This window comes from Amborella trichopoda, chromosome 2 (genome assembly GCF_054954075.1).
Source record: "Amborella trichopoda isolate Santa Cruz 75 chromosome 2, AtrichopodaSantaCruz75HAP2 v2.0, whole genome shotgun sequence".
Classification (NCBI taxonomy): Eukaryota; Viridiplantae; Streptophyta; class Magnoliopsida; order Amborellales; family Amborellaceae; genus Amborella; species Amborella trichopoda.
In genome coordinates this window covers 64,204,491-64,224,206 of record NC_142337.1, presented here as the reverse complement: position 1 = coordinate 64,224,206, position 19,716 = coordinate 64,204,491, and the positions used below count along the sequence as shown (strand labels likewise).

The window sequence follows — 19,716 nt, the reverse complement described above, 5'->3', positions numbered from 1 at the left end:
TTCTCTCTCATCCACAAAAGCAGTTCGGCAAATTCATAAGATCTTGATCAACAAGCAGATACAATGGCTGGGAACTCAGATTTACAAGTCATTCCACTTGCAAAAGAGATACACAATGTTGAATCAGAGTTACAATAGTCATTCCCTTGGAATGACAAAGCCAAAATGAAACACAAGATGAATAAGGGGTATAATAGCAAGTTCCCTAGGAACACTCCGCTAACACCAAAAACCAGGCACCTAAAACCACGTTTGAGGTGTTGGAGCACGAAAAAAGCTCTAACTTTCTAAGGGAAAGCTTTCTATGTTCTCCATACAACATAGAAGTTCTATCCTCCCCCTACCATCCAGCCGTCCATTTTTTATCAAAAGAGCTACTCACCATTTTATCTTAGATCCGACGTCTCAAAGTATTTTTATTTTATTTTTTTTAATACAATTTTTCTGAATATGAAATTTGTTACGTGCCATCTTCTCATTGGGGCGCACCTATAAAAAATATTAACAATAATTTTTTTATAAAAAATAATGACCAAAATACCCTTTAAAACTTACAAGGTATTTTGGTTGTTTTATTTTATTGAAAATATTTTTTTATATTTATGTTAGTGCGAGTTTAATAGAGGAATGGACGTCCAAAACTTGGTGTCAATATAGTTTATAGAAAACAAATTAAAAATAAAACAATATAGAGACATGACATTGTGATTGAGGCAATCTTAAGCCTCCATTCAAAAATGGAGGGTTGGATAAGAGGGAGGATATGACTTCTATCGTAGGGGGAACATAGAAAGCTTTCCCTATTTCTAATACCCTGAAAGCAGTTCTCTATTTGAACAAAAAGAAAAGTGATTTGGAGATCCAAAAAAGCCATGAATCCCCTGTTGAAATTAGATATGGCCGGTCTAATCATCATTGGGTAGAGGATTGGGGGCATCAGAAGTTATTGGGGGTTCCTAGTCAAATCAAATTGGCAGGAGCACATGTTTGGGAACACTGCACGAGTGGTATTTGAGGTGGGCAGAGCACCAAATTTGGTGTTCCATAGGGAACATACTATCTTTCCCCCTTGAGTTATTTTGTAGTAAAATTTTAATCAGAATTCAATAAATGTCTGGGTTGTTCAGGTTAAAGATGAAGTTGAAGTGTAAAGACCCCAACATCTTGTGTTCAAATCCGAAACAGCATAAAAATAAGACAGGAAAAAAAAAAGAAAATATTTACATGGTGCCGTATGACATTTGGTTATGGAAAATGTTTATATAAAGTTGCAACCTTAAAATGTAGAACCACGGATGCACCTCAAAAAATCCATTGAAAAAAGTTGTTTTAATGTTGAAAAACCTTGTGATTGATCATCTCGACATCGAGATGTATGACTATGAAATATAAAAAGATTTTGAGTCTCAGAAATAGTGCATCTTACAACACCTTATCTACGCCGTCCATTTCCAAGATTTTCATATGTTTATAGATCTACTTGATTTTAACCATTTTTTTAATTTAAAATATGATAATTGAATATAAAAATAGATTTTGAGATAATCCTAATAACATTTTATATCAAAATTATATCTTATGATAAAATTTGAAGTTGCGCCTTAGTTGGATTGTTTAAGGTTGCAACCTTATGGAAACCACACCCTTTGGTTATTGGCAAAACTGCAGTGCTAGAATTTTCTAATTTTCTTTCTTCACCATTATTGTTTGTGGTATCAGACTCAATGGTTGCATTTAATACCAAAACTTCCACAGGAAGAAATTGCCACTACTTACCAAATCACTTATTTTTTGTCAAAGCAAACTATTATTATGAAGAGTGCAACAGCCAAATCCATAAAACAATAGAATTCAAGATTCTATCCCATGCCATAGAACACAAAGACTCCCAAAAAAGTAAATAATGGGCTCCGAAAACATGACAGTTCAGGATAATTTACATCTCAAAACAATTCCCACAAAATTGAAACAGTTCATGATTTATTATTGCAGTTTTCATTCTTATCAGTAAAAGAAATAGTGTTAAGTACAATCATGATCAACTCTCATGGGCTCCATTACCTGCCTCTTTGGCCTTGCGTGCAGCAGCTCTTATCTGCCTCTGTTCTTCTTTGTATATAGCATTACTTCGTTGATACTGAAAAGACATTAGACAAAAACTTATCATCATATCAGGAATTACCACCATCATCATCAGTATAATTGGTGCAAAAGCAACAAAACCATTGAGTTCCTTAGCACCAAATATAATCAATTAAAAAATGGAAATCACGAGGCAAGCTTTTTTCTTCATTGTTTTTTTTTTTTTTGCTGATTACTTGTTTTTTAAATGATGTACAAGAGGACAAGAATAAGAGATACATCATAATAAGTGAAATTTACAGAGCAAGAGAAGAGGAAAAAATGCATTGGAGAAACAGCCTCTCCCTTATAGCTGAATGAAAGATGTATGATGATCATAACCATGGTACCATTTATGGCTAAATTGAAAGTGATAATGGTAAAATCTGAGTGAGGCACTTAGTTTCCAATGCATCTCCATATTCCAACAGAACAAATAATATAACTATATGAATACAGGTTATGGATACTTGTATGAATCAAAGTTACAGAAATATTCTCCGATAAAGTTTCCTTAGTTTGGACCTGTATATATGCTCCATCCCACAAAATAAATAAAAGACAGATGGGGCACTAAATATGCCAGAACTGGACTGCTCTTGAGGAAACAAGCGGAGAAAGGGGAGTAAAACAATAACAAATATACTCCAACATAAACTCTGGCCTTGAAGAAGTCACCCCAGGTAGAGGTCCTAACCAACAGATTGTAAAATGTCAAACAGTAATGGTTGCTTTTCAATCAAATCATTTCTAGTATGTTTAAATGGAGGGAAGCAAAAAACATTTCTGAACATATTGGTCTAGGGTATATACGGCCCACAACATCCATTTCTTTGTTTTAGATTTCCTATCATGGATCAATTTAAAATGAAAAGTGTTGGAACCCGCATGTCTATTAGTTGTGTTAGGTGTAGGAAACAACATTTTCTAACATTTATCTATTCATTTGCAAGATTTGGGATTTCTTTGTAACCACTGTTCAGAATATCTTGAAGTATGACTACTAGGAAGGAGTCTATATGTGCCGCTTGTATTGCATGATCTTTAGCTAGATAGGAAGCTTCCTAAATTATATAGTTAATGGAATCTATGATCACTAACTTGGTCATAGACTTTTCAACCTAGGTTCCACAAACCAATCATGTCGCAAATGCTTCCGAATACTATCCAATACTGACTTTCACAAATAATCCATAACTGATTTTTGCAACATCTAGAAGATTTTCACCTCTTGCACGGGAAAGATGGGAAATCTTGTAGGAAACCCTATTGATCTAATCAAAACTAGAAATCAGGCCTATCACCTATCTTAAGTCTATTATGGACATTCATGGCATCATCTAGGAACATGCCTCCCTAACTCTGGACCGTATAGACCTCCACATCCACTAAACCCTTGGCCCTCACTTTTCAACATAGATCTAGCACTGCAATGTCCCATCATAGACACAAAGCCCAATATTGTGCATGCAGTTAGTATTTGTCCTAGGTTCATGAATGAATTAAGTAAACTGCATTTTGCAGCAATAACAAGAATTTTGGTATATATCCAAGGTACAAGGAAACACGCTATCAAATATATTTATGGAAATGATACTAATCTTGTTGGATTTTCTAATAATGATTGAGCAAGTTCAATTGATGATTGGAAGGCACTTCCGGCTATGTTATCTGCATAGGAACAAAAGTGATATCATAGTCATCAAGGAAGCAAAATATTGTGGCTTTATCATCAGCAGAAGCCGAATATATTTCAACAAGCGCAGCATGCCAAGCAGTCTGGCTTAAAAGACTTTTATCAGACTTGCAGCAAAAACAAAATGCCCCCACAACAATTTTCTATGACAATCAATGTTATCAAATTCGCTTCGCTTTGGCCGAAGAGGCCGAAGCCTTCGGTTTTTAGGCATAAGCGAAGAGAAATGAAGCGTGGTGCTGCCGTTTCGGTCAGATTCGGACCGCTTCGAGCTGCTTTGGTCAAATTCAGACCGCTTCGGGCTGCTTCGGTCAAATTCGAACCGCTTCCGATTTGCTTCAGGAATGCTTCGACCAGCAAAGAAATAGCTATATAGATGTATTTTTTAATATATATATATATATTTTTCTTTTTTTTCTTTTTTTTTTCTATTATTTGTATATATTTTATATATAAATATCTAATTTACTTATAATAAATTAAAAAAAAAAAAAGTCTGAAGTCTGCCTTCGAATCGGCCGAAACACCGAATTGCTTCATTTTTCTCATCAAACAGAAGAAGACTCCGAAGAGAATCTGACAACATTGGTGACAATACGTCAGCTATTGCAATGACAAATAATCAAGTACTTCACAGTCGAACAAAGCACATAGAAGTTCAGGAACACTTTATCAAATTGCTAATAGAAAAAAGTAAAATCGAGTAGAAATTTATCACGACAAATGAGTAGCTTGTAGATATATTCACAAAAACAATTTCTACAGATAAATTTATCCAGTTCAGAGATACAATGAGAGCGATAAATTAAGGGGGGATGTTAAAAAGTGACGTCACCTATTGTCAACATCCACATCATCACTTCATCATTCATACCTCATCAATGAGGTCGTCACCATCATCATCATCAATGAACATCATCGATGACCTCATCACTCTCTCGAAGAAGCCCCCATCTTGAAGATAGTGGCCCTCACATGTTGTTCATCCCATTACAAATCTCTCAACCACGTAGGTGAAAAAGCAAAATCTTATACAAGTTTGCTTACAAGAAAATGTGGTCCATCTAGAATGACAGGTAAGTAGCATCTAAATATTTATAAAATGGCGGCATACAAATTCAAGACCATTCTAAACCGCGTACTATAGTCGTAAAACAAGTTATAAAAAGGGGAGAGCATATCTATGGTGAAAACATATCTCATAAACAATAGGGAATGAATACTATTGCAAGAAATTTGCAAATGTCAATATAGTCCCTCATGCCACACAATTACTATGTAGCCCATGTTTTTACTATTCCACATGCAATAATAGAATTTTCTTGAGTGACTACGGTTTCATCTTCATCTTTTCTATCATTCTTTGCTCATGTGCTTCAAGAGACCTACTTAATTATTGTAATGAAATTTAGATAAATCTTTCAATTCTTCTATGGTTGCTACAACATCGTCAAATTTTACCAACAAGCTTCTCAAAAAATTTTGAATAATTTTTTTTATCAAGAATGATATATCCATAACTTATAATTTGATTTACTATTCCAAAACTCTAGAAAAGAAAATATAAACTGATTCACTATCTTTCATCATCAAATTATCACATGTTCTCCATAAATTTTGGAGTTTGATAGAAATCACTTGTTCAAATCCTTGAAAATATCCCATAAATTTTTCAAAATATCCCATACTTCTTTTGATTTTGAAGAAATTTTAAATAGAGGAAAGATAGATTTACTTATAGCTTGCTAGATGAAGAGAAGGGTTTTGCGTCTCTCTTTTATTTACCTTGTATTCATTATGCTTTGCATGTGACCACGATTTAAGTGCAAATGCATCTTCTGGCTTTGGATAGCCTTCTTCAACAATATCCCACAGATCTTGTGAGATAAAGTATTCATTTGGAGATGAGTCGGAATCTTCTCTAGGTTAGGTTTTAGGCATAATTCATACCCAAGGTTGATGCTATAAGCCAAACTTCAAGTGAAGGGGTATTCTTGGAAGCACAAACCAGGCTTTGATACCAAAATCTGTTGGGGGAAATAGCAAAGAATGGTAGTAAAGATGAAGATGAAGCAGTAGTTACTCAAGAAAATTCCACCACTGCATTTGGAATAGTAAAAACCATGGGTTACATAGTAATTATGTGGGCTGAGGGGCCATGTAATTTTTTTGCAATAGTATTCATCTCCTATTGTTTCTAGGATATGTTTTCACATTGCAAATGCTCTATCCTTTTTATAACTTGTTTTACCGCCATAGTGCAAGATTTAGAATGGTCTTGAACTTTTGCAACGCACTAGAATCTTCAAGATGGTGGCTTCTTTGAGACAGTGATGAGGTCATCGATGATGTTTATTGATGATGATGATGGTGAGGACCTCGTTGCTTAATGATGAGGTGATGATGTGGATGTTGATAATAGGTGACAAGTTACTTTTTAACATAATACTTATGCCTTTCCTTGCACCAAACAAACTAGCCAAAAGGGTTTCGTTTGATATTCTCGATCAATTAAGAGTAACAGTTCCTTTGGCACAAACCTCCTCCCTCTTCACTAAACAAAATTTCTAAGTCCCTTCCTTTACTATGCTTAGCTAACCCCTCTGCATTTCCCAATCATCTTTCCCAGCAGAGCAGAAATCATAAATAGACTGGTATTTTAGGTATAAAAGCTTTCAGTAAATTCAATCATCCAAATCTTGGAAAGGACAATTTTTTTTTTCCATACCACAAAATATATGTGCCAGCCAAGCAAAAAGAAACACAAAATCTTGTTGCCAGCTTCTCCATCATTAGTCCCATCCATGTTGACTGGGCATCCCAGTTTTCGATGAAGACCCTACCATTATATCTTCTCAACTGCAAATATAATGTTACTAGGACTGTCAACAAGCTAAGGCAGCTTGTGAGCCGCCTTAGCTGGGCTCATCATGAGCCGAGCAGCCAAGCTTGAATAGGGTATTTTGGATTGAGGAGAGAAGCAAGCAGAGCCACTCAGCAAACAAACGAACCAAGTTCAAGCTGCTTTTAAGTCTGGCTTGGGCTTGGATTAGGATTGTTATACATAGATTTAAATAAAGAAATTTAGCATATATGTACTATATATGTCACATATATAGTACATAATTTATGATGCATACATGTGAGAGGCTGTCAACTAGCCAAACGTACTACTAGAAAATTTTCCATCCCCTAGGAACTTAGCATTTTAGGCCTTTCTCTAACTATCGCTCGCTCACTCTTTAGTTCCCATAAAAAGGATTGTTTCTATTCCTTACAACTTTTGTCCCCCCTCCCTAACTCCCTCCCTCTTAGCCTTTTAGGCCTTTCTCTCTCAAACTCTCGCTCTCTCATTATTTCCACAGAAAGGCTGTCTCTTCCTTAAAAAAATTTTAAGACACTTTTAACTCTCTCTCTCTCTCTCTCTCCAATGTGCATGATTTTTCCAGTTTTCTTACCTCTCTTACTTCAATGCTAAACAAAAGACACTCTCCGTCTTTGTTCTCCATGAATTCTTCTTTTAGACAACCAATATCAGAAGATCCCTAATCAAGTTATAACAGAATAATATTCTCTCTCTAAATATGTAATTTGGGTTTCTTGTGCTTCTGGTTTTAGGTCTCTATATATAAGGGTTTCTTATTTCACTTTAATTCAATTTTTCTAGTTTTAGTAGATCCTTCTTTCTCACTCTATATCAGTAGGCATTTTTCTTGTTTTACAACTTGATTAGACTCTTTTTAAATAAACAAGCCATGCACAAGCTCAGCATCCTTAATCAAGCCAAGCGTGAACTGGCTAGCTCAAGCTCAAGCCCAGCCACCACACTTCCAAGCTGAGCTTCAACAAGTCCATGCTTGGCCTCACCTCAACTAATCAACACCCCAAATAATGTTTACTACACATTCTTAAAGTATGTCCCTATCCATGAATTCTTCATGTTCACCTTTTAACACAATCTACACATACCAAACAAGAAAAAACCTTGCGCAAATTTTATTTTTTTTTTTAAATTGTTAACAATTGTATCGCTGTAGAGAGAAAGAGTACAGTAATGTGTTCATCCGAGAGTGCCCTCTAGGTGGGACTCTCGGTAAAAATACGTCAGTAGACCCTGTTCAAAAATTGGGTTATAAGATTACCCCCTTACAAAATTTTACAAGAAAGTGGCAAGGAAAGGGCTTATAAAAATGCCCATCTGCCTTGAGATGTACAGTGCGAAAATATAGAAAAGAAAAGACCCAAAAAAATTTGGTTGAGGTCCACTGGTCCAGTGCAAAAAAGAAAGTGGACCCAGTATGAGCAGCCTGACCCCAACTTCTAGCGCCCTCCTTCGCCAGCGGATTGGCGATATCGTTGGACGTCCCCCAAGTATGCTTCCATGAGACGCCCATGGCCCTACAAATGTGGTGAAGCTCGTCAAAAACTGGGGTCAAATGCCATGGTGGATCACTCATTCTACTAGCCCAAGAGATGACATTTTTTGAGTCACCTTCCACTATCAGTCTTGTGCCCCAGGAAGGGTTGAACTTTTTCAAAGCTAGGAGGGCTCAGGCTTCCGCATGGTGAGAGTCCTTGAGGCCAAGGTATCCAAAGATGGTGAGGAGTATACTGCCTTCAAGGTCTCGAAAGACTCCTCCTGCCCCTGCTGGACCAGGGTTCCCCAAGGAGCATCCGTCAAAATTTAATTTGATGCTGCCTAGGGTTGGTGGTAAGCTGGCCTTCTTACCCGCGGTGGTTGGTGATGAAGGATGTTTCCCCATTGTGAGAGGAAGAAAGCTCCTGGAATTCCAGCAAAGAACTTATGGTTAGAGGCCCAGAAGGTAACCAGGGTGGTTACCTTGTGCAAAAGCACCGGAATTTGAAGCTTAGAGCCTCGGAAGATTCTTGAGTTTCTTTCCAGCCACAGTATCCATATGGTAGCAGCTAAAGTCGCCTTCCACAGGATTCTTCCTGCCTTAGGCCAGCTTGATTCAAGGTTATAGGTTAGGAGGGCTTTTACTGAGGAGGGGTAACCCATTCTATGCCAAATAGTTGTAATACCCTGCCCCATAGGTCAAAAGAGAAGTTACAAAGTAAGAACAAGTGAAGGTTTGTTTCCTCCTCACATTCACACAGGGCGCACCTATTAGGGATGGAGACCCCTCTTCTTTTTAGGTGATCGACTATGAGGACCTTTTGTGAAAAGGCAAGCCAGTTGAAGGTCTGCACTTTTGGTGGAGCAATAGTGGACCAAACTCTAGAGAAGGGATCATGGGTGGTGGGTAGGGAAGTAAGACTTTTATAGAGGGAAGCCAAAGAGAACTTGCCCGAGGGGGTTAAGGTCCAGACAATTTCATCTCTACCATGGGAAAGGAAAAAGAGGGAGTGTAGGGTGTTCAATAGCCGTTGGAAATCAGCAGTTTCCTCTTCAGTTAGGTTCCTTCAAAAAGAAGGATTCCAAACTCTACGGCCTCCTAAGAGGCTAAATTTCTGGGCAATAGAGGAATCCTGATCTCGGGCAAGGGAAAAGAGGGTTGGGAAGACCTCACGGAGAGGGGAAGGTCCTAACCATAAGTCCTGCCAAAATTTTATTCTCGAACCTTATCTCGGATGGCACCTTATGTTTCTTTTGACTGGGGCCAGCAATGTAGAGAGGGACTTCCAGGCTCCTGACACGTTATGGCCTTAGGCTCTTCCTGGAAGCCAAGTTTCTAAGGGGATTTTGTACTTGTGCTTTACTACCTGTGCCCAAAGGGCGTTAGGCTGAGTGGCTAAACGCCACCACCATTTCCCTAGCAAAGCAGCGTTGTGTATGCGAAGGACTCTTATCCCTAAGCCTCCCTTCTCTTTTGGTTGGCAAACCTTGTCCCAAGCAACAAGATGGTATTTTTTCTTGTCATCCTGTCCGGACCATAGGAAATTCCTCATGAGTTGATTCAGACGATTTGCCACCTGAGCTGGCAAGTGGAAGAGCGACATGAGGTAGATTGGGGAGTTTGCTACGGTAGCTTTAATCAAGGTAGTTCTTCCTGCCAAAGAAAGATATCCACCTTTCCATCCTGCCAGGCGTCGGTCAACCTTGTCAAGGACAGGGGACCATTGTTGCTTTCTGAGCTTTCCAACTCCCTAGGGTAGGCCAAGGTAGGTGGTAGGAAGATCCTGAACTTTACATTCCCAATCTGGAATGAGTGTTCTAATTTCACCAAGTGACAAAGCCACCCCCAACATACTTGATTTTTCCATATTGATCTTGAACCCTGTTGTGGATTGGAAACAACTAAGGAATATTTTGAGGGTTTTGACTTTGGTACTGGTGGCCTCCAGGAAGACCAAGGTGTCATCCGCGTACTATAAGTGGGAAATTATGGGCCCATGCTTACTAGTTTTGAATCCTGATAGGAGGTCGGCATGGTAGACCCGAGAGATGGATCGACTGAAATGTGTAAAATTTTGTAAAATGTGTCCATCATATATGGTCACAACAGCAACTGTGTGTTTTAAAAGTGCAAAAGTACATTCTTTGGAAAAGCACAAAGGAATTTGGGAGCACAACAAGGATGACACTTATCTTGAAAACTCCCCTTCAAGCTGAAATTGGTCTCCGAGCAACAAAAGCTTGTTAAATATAGTCAACTTGATCCTTTTCCTACAGCATTCGCAAGAATATTTGCAACATGTTCCATAGTCAAAACAGATGTAGGCTTGAATGAGTGCCTCTCAACTCACAGTTCTCTTATAAGAATATTATTTTTACTTTTGAAGAGAGCACATTTGAACCAAAAATGAGCTCTTTTCAATCTTATTCTCGCACTTAAGAAAGCACTCATGATCGGTAGATGAGAAGAATGAAATACATTCAAAGAGAGTAACATCAGAGGAGACATAGCAGACTTTGTTCATAGGATCGTAACACTTGAATTCCTTTTGATAAGATGGATATCCTAGAAAAACATATTTGACAGCTTTAGCATCAAGCATGTCCGTCTTTGGACCAAGGATGTAGACAAAACATACGCAACTAAACACTTTGGGGGTTATAGGAAACAGGGGAGTTTGGATAAATAATTTCAGCAAGAGGTTTGCCCTAAAGAACACATGAGGGCATGCAATTTATTAAAAAGGAGGTAGTGGGAATTGCTCCAGACCAATAAATTTTTGGGAGTGGGACCTTCATTCCTAAAAATCACATACAGTTTTTCAAATCCGATTCTTCCAGTGCAGTTGATATGATTCTTCCGTTCCTTTCTCTATGCATGTCCCACAGTTCGAGAGTTCAATGCTCGCAAGCTTAGGTCGACTTTCAGTTACTAGAACCGAAAGTACGGCATGTACAACATAAATCATAAGCCCTTGATGGAAGGCCCGAGAGTGGTTGAATCACCTATATGGGTTTCTTATTCTAAGGTTTTCTAGAGAGAGAAAACTAGAAGAAAAGGGAAAGCTTTTAGAGCAGAGAGCTAAATCCTTTTTAAGAGGCACATAAATCCCATGAGAATTCACTCATTTTTTTCTCTTAATACCTTTATATAAGAATATCCCATGAGGAAATCCTATCCAAAAGAGGAGTTATCTTTTCTATTTTGGAAGTCCACTTTATCCCCAATCGAAAATTCCATATCACATGGGATTCCCCTTACTTTTTTTCTCTATCATTAACAAGTCCAGCAATATCATGGACATCTTCTTCTCTATTAGCCACTAAGAACATTAAAATCCACAAAGGGCAAACTCCAAATCCAACATCTCTCACTCATCCCATAGTGGGTACACAAAATGATGTCAGTTCCCATATGACTTGAGAGAATATTATTAGAAAATGTGTCATGAGACCTCAAAGAGCAATGGTATTGTTGGACTTGTTAATGGTAGAGATAAAAGAAAATGAAATCACATATGATATGAGATCTTCAATTGAGAATAAAATTGGTTTGAAAGAATATTATCCTAAATAGGAAAGATAACTTATCTTTTGGATAAGATTCTCTCATGGGATATTCTTATATATAGGGGCTAAGACAAAAAAAAAAACTAGAGAATTCTCATGGGATCTACATGCTTCTCAAAAAGAGTTTCTCTCTCTACACCTAATGCCTCCCCTTATCTCTCCTAACTTTCTCTCTAGAAACCTTGGAGTAAGAAAACCCACATAAGTGATTCAAGAGCTCTCGGGCCTTCCATCCAAGGCTTACTATTTGCGTTGTGCATATTATACTTCTAGTTCTAGTAATCGAAAATTAGCCCAACGTTGCGAGCATCGAATTCTCGAATCATAGGAGACATGCACAAAAAAGAACGAAACAATCGCACCAACTATAAGAGGGAACTTAGATGCAAAAAAGGTGCGTAACCTCTATCCAATACTTGTGGGAAAAGTAAAAGTACAATATTAGAGAGTAGTAATAGAGGAAAGAGAAGAAAGAAGAATGAAGAGAAGAAAGAGAGATAGAGGTGTTAGGGGGGAGAGAGGAGAGAAACAGAGATTGGAATGTTAGTCTCGAATGACCAGCATGCACCCCTTATTTGTATTTATAAAGTGCACTAATTGCAATACTTCCAATGGACAATGAAATGGGATACATAACTCCTAAACAAAAATAAGACATTTATACCCACCAAATATAAGAATAAGATTGGAATGTTATCTCGAATGACCAGCACGCACCTCTTATTTGTATTTATAAAGTGAACTAATTGCAATACTTCCAATGGACAATGAAATGGGATATATAACTCCTAAACAAATATAAAACATTTATACCCACCAAATATAAGAATACTTAATTATTTCCAACAATGCACATCTTGCGGAAAGGATATGTCTAACTGTATTAATCACCTAAAACATCACCTCACCAAAATCAGGGTGATCTGTTGCATTTCCAAATGTGTCTACAGAATCAAACAACAAGTACTGCACTTCCATCCAAGCCGCTAAAGACAAGAAGATGCAAAGACATCTCGTGAGGATGAGAGTATTATGCATCGTGCGAGGAAGAGAAAGAAGATTTGAAGGCCCAATCATCGATGCGTGGAACTTGGTTAAGGGGAGGCAAACCCTCTCAGAATTTTGCTCCTACGATTCTGTAGTTGAAGCTCTAGAAGAGGATGCTCCCCCCCCCCCCCCGCCTTCCCCCCCCCCTACTTTTCCCTTAAATAAAAATAAAAATAAAATTAAAAAAAAAAAGTCAAAGGATCTCAATCCCTACCTTGTAGGAAACCATTGACTGGAAGGGATCGATCCCTACGGAAGAGAAAGCATGACCCCACCAAATATGGGGGTGGTCCTATTGTGAAGGGATCTTGATCCCAAGGCAGGGAGCTATAGCCATGGGCCAATCCCATGCTCAAGCTCCCGCTCCCGCTTCCAATGACTATAGGCCCAACTTGGGCATGCAAAGGAGGGTAGGTCTAAAAGACGTGCATTATAGATAGCAAGCCCGCCTCAATGTGGGTTCCTCAAGAGCTAGAACCAATCATCCACTCCCAAACCAATAGTAAATAGCATGAGGGTATGTGCACCAAAATCCATGACTATTTAAGTCTCCCACCTTCGTTGAGTAGCAAAGACCTCCTACTAGTTCTCAACCTTCCCATCCCCAAGGTATGCAATCTTCATAGCTCACAAAGCCTATTCAGGTCCAAATTCACCCCTTTATGTATAGGCCCAAAGCAAAGCAACGGACCCTTAAGTCCACCTAGGGCAAGGCAATTAAGAAGATGACTTAGAAGGCAATAGCAGAGTAGTATTATCATGTTGTGATCCCATTCAAGGCAGCAAGCAATGAATATTATCAAATGAGAGGCCAAGATTCAAGGGCCCGAATGCACATGAGCTTAGAGGGTCTTTCTTGGATGAGGTGGTGGCTGAGGTTGATCTATTTGTTGATGAGTATAAGGCCATGTGGCGAGGGCATGGATGACCATGTGTTAGATGGCTAGTAGGATGGAAAAGAAAGGACGCCCCTTAATTTTTGGCATATCGTCGGAGGGGAACAATCTTTTGTCCTCGTGTAGATGCCTATAACAAACTCGAGTGAAAGACTTTTATTTAGGCTGCTTCATAACGTAATGGAAGCAATTGGGGAGGATAATGTTTTAAGTGATTACAAACAATGCAAAGAATTACATAACAGCAAGGAGGAGCTTATGAAAGAGGCAGCAATTAGCATGGAGCCCCTATATCACACATTGTATAGACCTCATGTTGGAAGCAGTTAATGAATTGAAGCAAGTGATTGACTATGTTGAGAGATGGGAGACAAAAACAAAATTTAAATATAGTCAATCACTCATGAGTCCTTAACTTAAGGAGGTAACACTGTGGAAGGGAATAGCATTTTCCAGACTTGGAATCTCATACTTGACATAGAGTCAATTCTAAGGTAGCATTGGGTTTGAAGAAGACAGTAGTTTTGACAAAATGGTTTCTACAACTATCTCAAAGACTCAACCTGCAAACGAAGTCCGAAGAAAAGACTAATAGTAGAAGGTTTTTGGATAAGTGCGAGCAAATTGTGGCTGTCACAACCCAACTTGTAGCAATCCTAAAGACTGTTGATTCTAATGTCAAGCCTGCCATGATTCATAAATGAAGCAGTGGACCACGCAAAGTAAGCCATACGAGCAAGTTGCGATTCGCCAAACACTACAAGAAAGTTTGAGACATCATCGATGACATGTGAGCTAACACACTGCAACGCCCAATCCAAGTAGCAACTTTCAATTTCAGTTTCATTATATAAGATATAATTTGTGATTTATGTGCCTTGCGGGTTGTAGCCTATTTGCTCCTATCTTTGATATAATGATAACTATATATTCAGTTTCTTCTTAAATCTTACATGCCACAATCAAACCAAGTCAAAGCCAGCACCCTAAGATCATGGAAGGGGTGAAGTGCTGGATTGGAAGATTAGTGCGAGATGATATAGCCCAAATTGAAATTTTGTAAGAGGTAAACATTCGTTTCATTTGTATTTTGTAAATTGAAAGTGTGAACCAGTAATGATCCTTAGTTTGTTGTATTTTTAAAATTCAAAATGTATACTTTGTTAATTTTGTTTGCTTGTATATGGATGCATAAGGAGATTTTAGGTCTAATCTCGTGAGAAGAAGTGGCTCATAGCTAGAGCCAGGTTGCCTTCCAAATTCTTGAAAGCCACAACTCATACAGCATTATACTAGAACTAATCTATGATTCTATTCCATTGTATTGTGATATGTGACTGTACTCATATTGACTAATTTGTCTTCTCATTTCAACAAAATGGTTGGAGATATATGGAAGCGACACCACTCACTTGAAAAGGATCAGAATTAGGATCATCAACCAAAGATGTTCCACCATAGGTATGAGAGAAATTGGAGTACATTCTAGTGGATCCACACACCAGTGAACAACAAATCAAGAAAAAGGAGGCTCCACAAACTTGTTACCCACACTAGTATTTGATTCTAAGGAAGAGGCAGCTGAGGAGCGAAGTCCAAAACGATAACTGAATCAATCTCAACTATATATTTGAGGAAGATCCTACAGAGGAATGGCTAGTGGAGCAAGAGGAACTAATTACGAATTCTCCTTCTAACAGGAAGATCTGAAGGGGATTCTTTCTTTGTCCACTTTGATTATGTCCTCCCTAGCAAGTCGATCGATCTCAATTTTCCCCCGAAATACCATGTTCTAGGGGGAGATGGAGGAGGATTTTCAAAACCCAAGATGTTCCACAGTAGATATGAGAGAAATTGGAGTACATTCTAGTGGATCCACTCACCAGTGAACAAGAAGTCAAGAAACAGGAGGCTCCACAAACTTGTTACCCGCACTACTATTTGATTCTAAGGAAGAGGCAGCTGAGGAGGGAAGTCCAAAACTATAACTGAATTAATCTCAACTATATATTTGAGGAAGATCCTATAGAGGAATGGCTAGTGGAGCAAGAAGAACTAATCACAAACAAGAAGGTCCTTGAAAAAAAGTTGGTCCAGAGCTTGCGGAGGAAGGAGAGGGAAGTGTGCTGAGAAGACTCAACTAGAGGATGATGGGCAAGATGACGAGGGCTCTGATCACAATGAAGAAAATGGTGATGGCAACTACCAAGGGAAAGGAGTTGAGCAATAAGGCCCAGGCAGTGGTAAGCATGAGGGTTTGACTAGCCTTGGTTATAATAGACTAGGGGCTCTCTCGCAATCACATAGTTGTCAGGGATCACTACAGAGACATCCGAGATTTTGACCCTCCACATTCCCATGGATTGTAGAGAAATAGGCCAATGTTTACGATTGGAGTGCTTTTTTTTTTTTTTTTTTGCCCAGTATGTCTCTACTCTATCTTTAACTCCTTGTTACTATTTGACAATGACTCTACAGCCACACATTTGTATGTTGTGTACATAATTGTTGGAACTTAATATTGTTTATATCAATTCTTTAATATGAAGTGGGAATGTGGAAATCATTGGATTATCATATAATTTATTTGAGCATATGAAATGAAAACAGCTTTTCATAATTTTTCATTTTGTATATAAGTTTTCTTTATTTTTTTATTTTTTATGTTTTTTAAAAACCACACTTGTTTTTAAATATTTGTAATAAAAAACCCAATTTTATTTTTCTATTTTACCTTGTTTACCCCATTTATGAAGTATTTTTAAAATAAAAAATTGAATAATGTGGTGTTGGGTGACATGTGTCCCATTGGGCAACATGTGGCCAATCTCCGGTAACCCATGTAAATCTACGCTACAGCTAAAACCAGGAAATTCATCAAACATATGGCATGAGCTTTCAACAACGAATCTTAACTGTATTGTTCTATGCCCAAATCAGTCATAATACTTTGATGAAAATTTCAAGATCATGCATTCAAGATCCCAATTCCTCCAATGTTTAGGAAATCAAGTTTCAATAGAAAATATACTCATGCAAACATATACATACATTGGATCCAAAATTGAAGTCCAGCAAGCATAATAGGAATTAAGGACAATGAACTCCTATTCTCACAACAAATAATTTTTCAACAAAATTAGAATTTCTATCCAATATATAAGTGTAATGGGTTTTTAACCAACAATGTTCTCCTTGCTCATGCAATTATTTCCCAACTTCAAATAGCATCCAATCACAATACAGATAGAGAACAAATACAACCAACACAGTCACTAGTTTTGGAGGAGTTAGCAAGCCCTTCGATTGGATCGTCGAAGTAGAGAATGAATGGCCTGGAAAATAAAATTAAAGAGCAATAGAGAGAGAAAATATAATAAAGAAGGGCAATGGGAAGACAGTATAGAGCACCTCTGATGGTCATAGGGTTGTCATTGGAGTAAGGCATATCCCTATAGCTCAGCTCACAAGGAAGTAAGAGTGAGAAAGAGAGAAAGAGAGAGAGAGAGAGAGAGAGAGAGAAGTTTTTGATAGTAGAGAGCTTGTGTAGGTGTTTTACTCTCTCCAAAAACCCTCCACATGTGAAGCTACAGAGAGTAAAAACAGAAAGTAAAATGGACATGTGTTGTAATAGGGGCCATGGTTAACCCATGCTAAGCACACGTCACCCATCCCACATTATTTAAAACTTTCGTTTTAAAATACAAAAGGAAAATAGAAAAAGAAAAGTGGGGCCCTTTTTTGCATATATTTAGAAACACTCTTTTTAGGTAGCATTGACCCACTTGCTTCAAATATTGTATAGTAAAGCTTTTAGTAGCTCTATGCATAAGTTGTTTGAATTGTACATCCACAAGCAACAATTGTCATGCTCATCAATTGTCATGACGTATCGATCACAAACTTTCTCATGCTCATCAATTGTCATGACATGTTGTGTGATCATGAAGATCACAGCCATGCTCCATTGCTCCTATATTGCGATCTCTCTCTCTCGCTAGTGTGCTCTGAAATGCATCGGACACAAACAACAAACAATATTCATCACTTCAAGGAATAGATCTTTGCCACCTGAATAGGTGGATGACCATCAATACAGTGAGCCATTACATGATCTCATAGGAATTCTCAGACTGTTCAAGTTAGCCATTGCTGAGTGGATATCTAAATCTATCATGACCGAGTTACTAGAGGTCATGCTCAACGAGCCATGCCATACGTAATTATTGAATCTAGTCCACCCAATGCAGATGTCGGAGTCCATAAAACATGCTAGCTGGAGGTCATGCTCAATGTATAACTGAGTGTTTTTATTTCCCCTTTTAGAGGTTTTTTTTTTTTTTTTTTTCTGTGTGGCCAATTTTGCTTGACTTAGGAAATACTAGAGAAGCTCACTTGAGGACTTGCCAGGTGCACAGCCCTAGGCACCCAACTAGTCCCAGAACGAGTCCAGGTTTTTATAACATTGTGAGAGGAATCAAAATTACGGAAAATTTAGGGCCCATTGATCTTTTGAGTGAAAGTCACAACTTTGGGATCACTAGGAAATAGAAAAGACCAAAAGATGAGAAAATAAAATAAAATATGTGATATTAGAGAGAAATATATGTTCCATGAATATTTCATACCAAACAGTACAAATTATCGCATAAAGAAGAGCCATGATAAATCAGCAAAGGAAAAAAAAAATTGCCAGCTCTTGATTTCCCACACATTAATGACCACAATTGGGATGCTGTACAGAGCTAAAATCAATTCAAAGTGAATAAAATTACTATATAGAGGGAACAAAAAATACAACCAGTAGTCAAATGGACATCTCAGAGTGTCGCTAAAACAAGAGAGAGATTGGCTTTCGAGGGATGGGCAAATCAATACTAGCAACCAAGCTATATCTTCTTATAGGAGCATTGGAGGAGAGATTCAATGGTGTATCAATTTTAATTTTCTCATCTGGCATTGATATTAATGAATCAATTAAAATGAAACAAGAAAAAGGATTACCCCTTTGCCGCAATCAAGTTAATGTCCCTAGACAATTTGGGGCAACAACAAAACCAGAAATAAGAAACATTGTCCATTGAATAATGTCGAGGCTTCAAAAGAAATAAGGAACATTGTCCACTGAATAATGTCGAGGCTTCAAATCAGCAAAATGTAACATTTCAAAGAGAGCTTTACCGCCCATTGCTTTGACAAATTGGTGGACGTATTTTGATAATGATTTACCAATGAACGAGAATATATTACTTGTATAGAGGATGGAACTTCAATTAAACAAAATGGCATGATGCTTGCCTAATTGAACAGTGTGATATAAGACGGAAACCGTAAAACCTCAATCAAATTTCACAGATAGAGACACTGCTTCCAGAGAGAGAGAGAGAGAGATTAACATGGTAGTCGATGTATGGATTCAGCCCTAACTGAGATTTTGTCAAAAGCTTACAACAACTAAGTTTAAGATATGATAAATGAACAGATTAAAATGGTGGAGAAGAGAGAGAGAGAGACCTCTTTGCCGTGATGGAGGCATTCAAGGTAGTCTTCTCTGAGGAGGGCGCAGTCTTTGGGTTCTCTGCAACGAGACATGCACTCGCTGAAATCCGTCCAGAAATCGTAGCATCGGCCCTTGTTCCCAGTGATGCCCCATCCTGAAGCCATTCCTCTCTCTCTAGAAATCCCAAACACCCCACCCTCGCCGCTTTTCTCTCACTCTCTGAGCCCCCCTTCTTGTATGATGCCGTCTGACCTCGTCTTCTCAAAACCAACGCGCTCCTGCTCGGTATACGCCGCTCGTGAGATTCATGGCAGCGAAGGTATACATCTAAAAAAAACACCAAAAAAAAAAACAATTATATATATTTTTATTGTAGTATTATTTAAGAAAATTATCGCCAATCTATTTATATTTTAAAAAAATCAAAAAAAAAACCTTAAAAACCCTTTTTCTCCACTCTCCGGTTTTTTTGGACGAAATTATTTTTTACGGTAGACTATTTACCGTAATATATTGAGGCTTTTACAGT

The 19,716-nt window shown here is 38.0% G+C and overlaps 1 protein-coding gene across 1 annotated transcript; it reads right to left on the bottom strand.

The window, feature by feature from the left end:
* Positions 1-2,022: 2,022 nt before the first annotated feature.
* Positions 2,023-19,475, bottom strand: LOC18430358 (NADH dehydrogenase [ubiquinone] iron-sulfur protein 5-B). Its single transcript, XM_006840515.4, has 2 exons — positions 19,202-19,475; positions 2,023-2,137 (listed from the first exon to the last, which is right to left on the bottom strand). The coding sequence occupies exons 1-2, from the start codon at positions 19,349-19,351 to the stop codon at positions 2,039-2,041; spliced, it is 249 nt and encodes an 82-aa protein (XP_006840578.1). The 5' UTR covers positions 19,352-19,475; the 3' UTR covers positions 2,023-2,038.
* Positions 19,476-19,716: the final 241 nt, after the last annotated feature.